The following is a 10007-nucleotide window of genomic DNA, read 5'->3' as shown; positions in this document are numbered from 1 at the left end:
AAATCAAAACCAAACACCACCTGTTGTTGTGTGCTCAGAAAATTTCTCCAAAACCATTGCTGCACTTGGATAGTTGCTTTAGTGTTTTAAGCTGATAAGAAAAACCCACCAAACAAATTTTTGTTTGCTACTTCTGCCATCTGTTTTACCAGATGTGGTACTTGGGGACATGGTTTAGCAATGGACTTAGCAGTGCCTTGTTAACAATGGTTGTGCTTGATCACCTTAGAGGGCTCTTCCAACCTTTATGAACCTGTTATTGTAAGGCTTTTTCAACCTTAGTAATCCTGCCATTGTAAGGCCAGAAGAAAACCATCTCTCTGAAGTGTCCCACCAGTGTTCAGGCTGCAAATTTATTATTGTTTAAAGCTGCTTGTGTTCTGCTGGAGTTCTCCAGGTTGTTTCTAAATTACTGTTCTAAAATGAGTGTATGCCCAATAGCAGGACCAACACGATCTCACTGTGCGTGCATCTGCAAGTAAAAAGGTCCATGAACCAAGGCATAACCACCTCATGCCATTACCCAACCTTCTTCACTATTGATAACTAAATTTGGACTATTAGGATTTAGGACAATACAAGACAATAAAAACAAAGAGTTACGGACAGTCCAGGTACCTTTTTCTGGGCAAAATAAGCCCGGAAAAGGACCCATACCAGAGGATTAACCCTTAAAAGCAATAACCTGTTGCATATTCATACACCTCATACATGATGCATAAATTCCATTCAAATACAGGATTCTCTCTGGTCAGTGTCAACTTCTTCCTCTTAATCCTAATCACATCTTCAGAGCGAGGCAGGAAGAAATCAGTTTCTTCTGATAAGAGAGCAGTAAATTCTTTTTCTCTGAAAGATTTAAGCTGCTATTTCGATGCAAGTCCTTTCTTTAAAAAGGTACCATACATAGCATAGTTTCTATTTTAACGTTATGTTATAACCTAAAACTGTATTTAACACACTACTTAAGAAAATTAATACAGCATAACTTTCTAACTTTATAAGATATATAATATTCATTTTAATATTTGCGAAAAGCCAATCATAAAATACGCATTTTTCACACCGCGGACCGTCATCCTTCATATTTAAATCGCGGGAATTTGTATTTTTCTTTTTGTTTGGGCTGGGTTTTTCCCTGTTGTTTCACGTGAGTCCCGCCGCCCCAGCGCGCCAAAACCGCGCGCCGCCGCGCTCGATTCTCCCGCCAACACGCCCCGGGGGCGGGGCCGGGCGGAGCGGGCTGAGCCATTGCCCTGGTGGGGGGGTGGGGGATGTGTGTGAGCGTCTGAGGGCGCGGGGCGGCCGCTGCGCCTTCCCGCTCTCCCCCCCTCCGCACCTGTCCCCGTGGAGGCGCCCCGCGGGGAGGCGGAGCGGGCGTGTCGCTCAGCGCCGGCGGGAGATGCGAAGGGGCTGAGCGGGAAGGCGGCAGCGCTCCCTCGGCTCTGCCTCACCGCTCAGCTCTGCCTCACTGCCCGGCTCTCCTTCCTCCTCCGGCCTCCTCAGCTCCCCGCGCCCGGCTCTGCCTCCAGCCCTCCCTCCCGAGGATACCCCGCGCCATGTCCTTCCGCCACAGGAGCCCGCACGGCAGCACCAAGAGCAGGTAGGGCCGCCGGGCTGAGGCGGGGGTGGCGGCGCCGGCCCTCGCTCCCCCCTATGCTCCCCGGGCCTCATTCCCCCTTTACTCCCCGGGCCTCGTTCCCTCTTTGCTCCCCGGGCCTCGCTCCCGCTGTCCCGCAGCGGAGCTCTCTGAGGGAGTGGGGGGGGCAGAGCCCCCTCAGAGGGCCCGCAGAGCCCCCTCAGGGTGCCCGCAGCGAGTGGCATCGCCTCCCTGCGTTTGGTGGCCGTGCACTCGGTAAATAGCGCGGTCTCTGAAGGAGGTTGAAGCCCTGAAGCCCACCCGGGCTCTCTTGTGTCGCTGTGTCTGTCCCCAGCCCGCAGCACCCGCCGCGCTGGGCCCAGGAGCGGAAACGCGGCGCCGATGGGAAGCGGCGGAGGCAGAACGAGCCCGAGTCCTCCGTGTTCGAGGAAAACAAGGCCAGGCCTGAGGACAGCCGGCTGGACAGGTGAGCATGGTGACAATGGCAGCGGCTTCCTGCTCTTTTGTTCGCCCGGAGCTGTTACACTGACCCTTCTGCTCAGCTTTCCTAACCCTGCCTGTTTATCAATCGCTCGTCAGCCACAAATAGCTGGTCTTAAAGGAGGGAAAAGGATCGAGTGCAGTGCTCTTATCTTGGAGTCAGTTCTTAAGAGTCAGCATTTTTCATCCTTATCTCTTGAAATATATGTCCTTGATAATTTATATCCTATTTCGTGTTGGTCTACTGCTGTTTATCGAGGATTAATACTGTACAGGCCCATTATATTTGTAAATACAGGCTGTACAAACAGTTGTGGTAAAATTGAAGTAAATGACAAAAATTCAATTCTTAGAAATCATCTATTTTCTGTTTCTGAAGGGAGTACAGAGAAGTTGTGTTATATTTCAGCACATTTGTGGGGGGATGCAGTTTTGAGGTCACCCCATAGCACTGCCTTCCATGTCTGTCAGCACAGCTAGACTTAAGTATTTATTTTATATCACATTTTCAGTCTGAGCTATTCATGCCATGGTCTCTTTAATCACTTTGATCTCTGGATGGGAGTTGGCCCCACAGCCCAGTTGATTGAATCAAGGTTTCTTGAACAGGGCTAGGTTGTGCCCACCCATTTTCCTTTGCTGACAATAAGCAGGGAACCTGTTGGTCAGTGGCTCAAGTTACATTATCCAGAGTAGCTTAAACTAATTCCAGGAAGCATAGTTGAACAGCAGTACAAGGATGGAACTTCACTGATAGTTTCAAAGTAAATAAGTGACACTTCTGTGTGTCTCCCAGTACTGAATTGTGCAGACATACTTCCTGGTTTCAGTTTGGATTGAGCTCTGAAATTATTCGCTTCCTCTGCCAAAACTTTATTTATGCCAATCCAACCATGTCAAATGAAAATTCCCAAAAGTAAAGAGGATCAGGGTGGAAGCTTGGTCATCTTGATAGTCACAGCACAGGTACAGAATCAAACAAATATAAAAAGGTATCACAGCACAGTGTTGAGGAAGAAATTCAGTTGGGACCAACTGGGATTCTGCTGTTTGTTCTCTACCATGGGAGAGCAATAACTGAACATGGTCTGTATTCTCTGCAAATCTAGAAATTGGTATAAGCAAAAGTTAAATTCCTTGGAGCTTGAACAAATCTTTACAGAGGGACCTGTACTGTATGCTATGAATTTTTAATTTTGCCAAGTTGATAACTGGATTTCATCTAAAAATAACTTTTAGTTTTTAACAAACCACTCAAAGTTGTGCAAACCAATTTAGGAGCAGGGAGGGAGTTGGAGCTGGTTTTAGTGCAGATGGCCCTAATTCCCTGACTCCAGGGGACATGTTTGCACAGAATCCTGGAAAGTCTCCAGAGCATTTCCAGATCTGCTGAAAAAGCTCTGCTCTGTAGGATACAGTTTTGAGTTTTACTTAGGGAAAATTGGTCATCAGGAAGACAGGCAGGGGAAACACTGAATAATGCAGGCAGCAGTAGATGGTTGGGAAGGAGTATGAGCTTATTCCCCACAAGAGTCTGAACCTGCTTGTGATGCTAATGGACTGCAATAAAGTTGTTCAACCAGTTTGCAAAGTCACAGCAAATCTGTTTCCTAGCTAAAATAAAATGGTTTTGTGCCTTCACCTTCTCTACCAGGCATATACACACATGGAGCAACTCCTGGTGCTATCATGTAATTTTAATTAATTAGCTTTGCAACTTAATTCTGTGCTCCAGCCTTTTATCTCTTATATAGCTAATGAGTCTGCAGTCATCAAAGTATAAATAATTGCTGAGTCATTTAGTGGAGTGAAAACAAGTGAGTAAATGAATAAAGTTGGTGTTTCATGTCCCATTTTCTGAAGAACACAAGCTGGAAGTTACTGAAAGCATGGGCTGGGTTATCAAGCTACAGTGGTATGCTTCTATAGATACCTACATCAATTTTAACCCAACACAAACCACACAACCTCGAGGTGGGAGTCACAACTGATGCTTAATTTTACAGCGATAAAATTTTAATAAAGCACAAGGTTTTCACAGCCATTTTGAGTATTGTAAATAATCATGTTTAAGGGATTAAGCTGTGAGTGGTAAATACAACAACCCAAAGTTTTAATATAGAGCCTTAATTTTTTTTTTTTTTCTTTCTAGTTTTACAACACCAGAAGGTCCTGGACCCCTTCCCAGGTGTTTAGACTGGGGCACTGCAGTGGAAGAAGATGAAATGAGGACCAGTGTTCACAAAGAAATTGCAAGGTATGCCTGGGTGTCTAAGATGAAGTGGTAAAAGGAAGAGAAATGGAAGTTATCTTGTAGAATCTGTTTCAACTTGTATTTTTAACTTCACCATTGTAGTAAAATCAGGCCAACCTTAGCCTCTTGTCTGCTGCTTTCAGATCTGCTTTGGGTTCAGTCCTGCAGGAATGTCATGGGATACTCTCTGGAGATTGGATGTGTATCCCTAAATATCTCCCTTTTGGAAGAAGCTTTTCCTGAATCTCTTAGATTAAAATACTTGAAATACTCTCTCACTAATGACTGGTTTTTTTTGTATCATTGCTATAAGAAGTTGCTTTAGGGAAAAATAGTCAGGAAAAGAAAGTCCTTGTCTTTTTATTGGTTTTTAAGGGAAAACTGAAACATCCATTTCATAGCAAAAAGGTCTTTGCAGTGTCTGGGGGTGCTGCTGCTTTTCTGAAAACTTAATTCACCCATGAGCTGTGACAGTACAGCCTTCATGTTCCTTTTTGTGTATATAATTTCTTAAAACTGATTTGAATTCTTACAGACACAGAAGAAAACTCCTGATAAATGAATTTTCAAGAGAAAGGAAGTCCTCCTCAGGAAGGTAGGTTACATTTCTAGCTTAGCTGAGGAAAATCTTGAAAATAGAATTTTCATTGTACAATGTTGTTTCTTAAAACACACAGTTTAAAATACTTCATCTCAAGTCTGTTCCAACACCATGGTTTAGTAACACCCTGAGCATTTGTTTGAGAAGTTTTAACATGTTTATTTATAGCCCTTTACAAGTGAGTTTGTTTGAGTGTCACTGGTTTTCTAGTAGTCCCAAACCTACAATTTTTTTTCCTTCAGTTCTGATTCAAAGGAGTCCACGGTGGCAGTAGAACTTGAGACAGATGAGGTGGTTTTGATGAGAAGACAAAAACAGATAAACTATGGAAAAAACACGATTGCATATGATAGATACATTAAAGAAGTTCCTAGGTAAGCTGCTTGACTTTCTAGAAACTAAATGTCCACCTCCAAGTCATACCTGTTCTTTATAAGCACATTAATATACTAAACTTGGTATATAATACTCATTTAAATAGAAGGCATCTACAAAGTAAACTTTTAAGACATTTTTGAACTGTTAGATCACACTAACAATCAACTGAGGTGTGGCTTAAGGGTTTATTTTAATGAGTCAGTATAAAAGAAACACCTCATGCTGCTGAAATGGAAATGAAAGTTCTTTTGGATGTGCTTGTCAATGGGAGGAAATGAAACTGCTTTTTTGCAGTCAGTTTTCACATGAGTTAACTTCAAGACAAAATGGGCTACAGTTGCTGTTGAGTTTGGAATTAAGTTTTCAAACCTATGAATGATAATTCTTTATTATTGTTATTTCATTTGACTTGGAGTCAGAAAAACTGAGAAGTTTGTATGGAGCTGGCAAACCTTTGCTTGAGTGCTGGAATTGCACGTTGGTCTTTTCTCATAAATAATAAATCAGTTAACATTTAAAGGCACGTTATGTATGTGTGAATAAAGCACTGATCAATTTTCATGTCTGATATCTGAATAGATGCCATCGTATACCAGGAGTTCATCCCAGAACTCCAAACAAATTTAAGAAGTACAGCCGTAGGTCATGGGACCAGCAGATCAAACTGTGGAAAGTTGCACTGCATTCCTGGGATCCTCCAACTGAAGGAGGATGTGATCTGCAGGAAATGTATGTACACAGAGTATTCAAGATGCTGTTACAGAAATTATGATGTGAAGTCTCCTGTTTAAGAAATAAACACCACCCCCAGCATGGTTCTTTTTGAGACAAGTCAGTGAGTGCTGAATGTTTTCCCTAATTATTTATCCACACTTAGTGGTGCTCAGTTCCTTCTCAATCAAAATATCCAACAGCTTCCTGGTCCTTGCCCAGTGTCCTTGGAAGGGCAAACATCCATATCACTCTCCAGGTGAGGTGAAAGCAGAGCCAGTTCTGTGCTGCTCTGTAAAATAATCACCACACCATCAAGAGGAGGCAATTCTTTCAGACCAGTGTTCAGATTATCTGGCAGGAGCAGTGCTGGAGAGTTCTCACTAATGGCAGGTCTGAATATTGAGCTTGGACTAATCCAGTGCACAGGAACCTGCCTCACTCTTCTCACTTGTTTGTTCAAGAACAGTGGTGTAAAATGTTTCTTCTCCAGAGAGGGAGAATTGTCAACTCATCCCAAGCTCTAGAGGATGTAGAGTGATGCCCTAGTTATATTCCTCTGTTGAAAGCAATACAGCTGATCAGCAACGTGACATAAAACTGGCAGTAGAGAAAGAAGGGGACAAAGATGGAACTTAATTCCTCAGCAGGCAGTTTTGTGTTAATAAAGTAGTGTTTTTCCTTAATGGAATGCTGATTTTATAACTACTGCAGAGCAATAGGATCTAAAAGAAAACCTTCCTTTCAGCTTCCCTATAGTTGCTGTCAGTGTGAGGGGAGTTGGTCCTTCAGCCAGAACCCTGCTGTGTGCATTGATGTTGAAATGCTACCTTCAGATGCTGTGTATAATGGATATTAAATCTTTGCAAAACGGAAAAAAAAATTCATTCCTCTCCTGTAGCATTTGCATTGGGGCATTTCTTGAGCACTGGGTTTTTGTCTTTGACAAGTTGCAGTATTCAGTCTCAAGACTTCATTCAGTCCTTGGCCATTTTGGCAGTACTGAGCTGTCCTGCAGTTCTCTTTGTCTCCCCAGTTTGCCACCACTGTCCCTGTGATCTCTGCAGGTCTCTTTGCTCTCCTGGCCATTTTTTTCAGGACTGCACAACAAAGTTCATCTTAACACTAAAAAATCAATTTATTTTATGCTATATTCTTCTAAATGATTTTACAGTTGTCCTGTTGACCTTGGTGAGATGGAGACAGAATCTGTTGGAAGCAATTCTACTGAATCTCAAACGAGCTGTCAAGATAATGATGTAAGTATATCTGTCATTTGCATAACTACTTGTTGATAATTGGTTAATTGCTTAGAATTATATCCAGAGCAGCCTGAATACCTCACAGATCCCATCATCTGCTTTGTTTAGGGACTGTTTAAAAAGCTGAGCAGTCTTGAAATTCAGGTATTTTCCAGCTAAAGCTATTCTGTCTCTAGTCTTGGGTTTAGAGAATTAGAACTTAAGTTATCATCTCAAATTAAAAATATCCCATTTTTTCATAGCTTACAAAAGAAAATTTATTTGCTGAAAGCAAATCAGTTATGAACTGTAATGTACAGTTGAAAAACTACTTTAGATTGCAATGTCTAATATTAAAAGAGGGTAACATTTCCTTGTCACACAGAAGTAGGCTCCTTTTATGTCCAGAAAGCACTTGGTACAGCTGAGCATTAAAGATCTAGGAATGCTTTTCTTGCTGTATTTATTTTTCTAATATTAAATCTGTATAATGTTTTAATGTTTGCATGTATAGGTCCTTGGAACACTTGCAAGGTATCTCCAAATGTGCTTGGATGGGCAGAAGCCTACATCTCTTTAATGTTAAGACTGGCATTGAGGTTTTATGGGTTTTAAAGCATTTGTAAGCCTTTGGTATAGGGTGGTCTAAATGAATTACAGAAGCTAATTGAATTACCTGTATTAATAACTTGTACTTAACTAGTAATTATTAATTGCCTTTTCCTTCCAGGATACCTGTTCTGGCACTCCCACCAAAGTTAGACATGTTGACTATCAAGCAGAAGGAGAATTTGACTTGGAAGTGTGTTTGAGTGAGCCACTGAAAGAATTTGATACTGTGAGTTAAATAGTCTTGTGCAACCTGTTTTAGAGAAAGTTTCTTTTAAATTTGAGAGGTTAGCTTGATCCATAACCTGTTAATAGTAAGAAAGCTTAAGCAAAGTTGAAGACTGTTCTCAAAGCTGTGATTGGTCTAGGTATTCTCCAGACCAAACTTATGTAAAATTGCAATTAAGTTGTGTGACTTCTTGTTAACTTTAATTTATGTATATCAGATTTTTTTATAAAACTTTTCAATAGTAAAACTAGTCAATGGCAGTGCTATCCTCTAGTAATTATAAATAACACAGCAAGATCTTACCAATTTCCCCCACTCCCTCCCCCACTGTGAACATGATTTCAGTTGTCCACCTGCAGATCAAGAGCCAAGTTGGGGGATTTTTTTTATGTTTCCTTGTTTTTACATATGGCTCTTGTAACCCACCTGACCTGAAGTAAAGCACATGGTGCTGTGCATGTGGCTGATTAGTACTAGTAAGCCCATCTGCTGCAGTTACTGGAAGTTTAACTACCTTACCTTCAAAAACCACTTTTTTTTGCAAAAATGTCTCAGAAACAATTGGAAGTTTAATACCCTCAAGAAATTGGAAGTCAGCATGGTAAAGTCTATGCAATAATGTTGGGGGTTTTTTTTAGAAGTAGTAGCCTTAACTTGAAATTTGTAAATAGTCATCAGTCATTTATTAATGCAGTCAAGAAAACAATGTCTAGGGAAAGTGCTTGATTCTTTCAGTTTTCTGGTTTTAAATGTAAAACTGTTGTAAATGTTACCAACTGTACAGATTTTCTGCTGAGAGCAGTTCGTGTTTCTATTGCTTTTGTGTGGGATGTTGCTGGAAAATAAACAGAACTGCCTTTACTTTTACATATGACTCTTCATTTCCTGCTAGCAGTGCTCTGTGCATAATGAAATGCAGGGAAATGCTGAAAGCCAAGTGTCTGATATTGGAATTGAGCCAGGATATATTTGTGTTAGCACCATCCTCTGACTTTGAGGAGACCTTAAAATCTATTTACATGGCCACCAGAGTGAATTTGAGACAATTTTGTTAAGTAGATGTCCATTAGCTGGTTGCCAAGTTCTGTTCTCTAGGAAAAACTGCTAGAAGAGCTGGGTGGACAATTCTTCACTTACAGGACATCTTTTACAGTCACCTCACCTGGTTTTATCTCTTTAAATGGAATTTCCTGTGTGTTGATGTTACACCCCTTAAACTCATCAACTCAAACTCATCAACATCACCTTAGCTAGTAATATTGCTTACATCTGTCTGATTTGTTTTGAAATCAGGGAAGCAGTGGCATTGGGATAAGGTTGGTGCTCAGCTCTGATGTTAAGGAGACAGCCTTCCTAACGTGTATTTTTACCAGAGAAGGCAATAAAATGGTAATTGCCTTCTACCTGCACTCTGCACCCTCTGTCCTTCCCAGATTGCTTTTCTCATGTCACATTTTCTGGCCACGCTGTTCCTGGTTGTTCTTAAGTATTTTTGGTGTGTCTGTAGCTGAGTATCAGAACTGCCACTAGAATTGGTTTATTTAAAAGAAGTTTTTCTATCCTGTAGCTACCCAAACAGGTTGGATCAGTGGGATATTCAGGAGATTGTTCAGAGGCTTCTGAGGGGTAAGGTTACTTACACCTGGTTTTGAAATAAGGAAGGACATGGGTTGGGACAATCTCTTGAGCACAAATGCAGGCTGGGGGGTGAACAGATGGAGAGCAGCCCTGAGGGGAAGGACCTGGGGATGGTGGTGGGTGGATGAGAAACTTGAAGTGACTCAGCCATGTGCACTCACAGCCCAGAAAGGCAGCTGTGTCCTGGGCTGCACCAAGAGCAGCCTGGCCACCAGGGCAAGGACTCTGCCCCTCTGTGAGACCCCACCTTGAGTGCTGCATCCAGC

The 10007-nt window shown here is 41.9% G+C and overlaps 1 protein-coding gene across 1 annotated transcript; it reads left to right on the top strand.

The window, feature by feature from the left end:
* The first annotated feature begins 1273 nt into the window (after positions 1-1273).
* Positions 1274-8970, top strand: LOC139599666 (histone RNA hairpin-binding protein-like). Its single transcript, XM_071447157.1, has 8 exons — positions 1274-1603; positions 1935-2066; positions 4233-4337; positions 4870-4929; positions 5178-5309; positions 5893-6042; positions 7199-7283; positions 7996-8970. The coding sequence occupies exons 1-8, from the start codon at positions 1560-1562 to the stop codon at positions 8110-8112; spliced, it is 825 nt and encodes a 274-aa protein (XP_071303258.1). The 5' UTR covers positions 1274-1559; the 3' UTR covers positions 8113-8970.
* The last annotated feature ends 1037 nt before the right edge of the window (positions 8971-10007 follow it).

This window comes from Agelaius tricolor, unplaced genomic scaffold (genome assembly GCF_023055355.1).
Source record: "Agelaius tricolor isolate 1412-34295 unplaced genomic scaffold, bAgeTri1.0.p SCAF_24, whole genome shotgun sequence".
Taxonomy (NCBI): domain Eukaryota; kingdom Metazoa; phylum Chordata; class Aves; order Passeriformes; family Icteridae; genus Agelaius; species Agelaius tricolor.
This window is presented reverse-complemented; position numbering and strand designations above follow the sequence as displayed.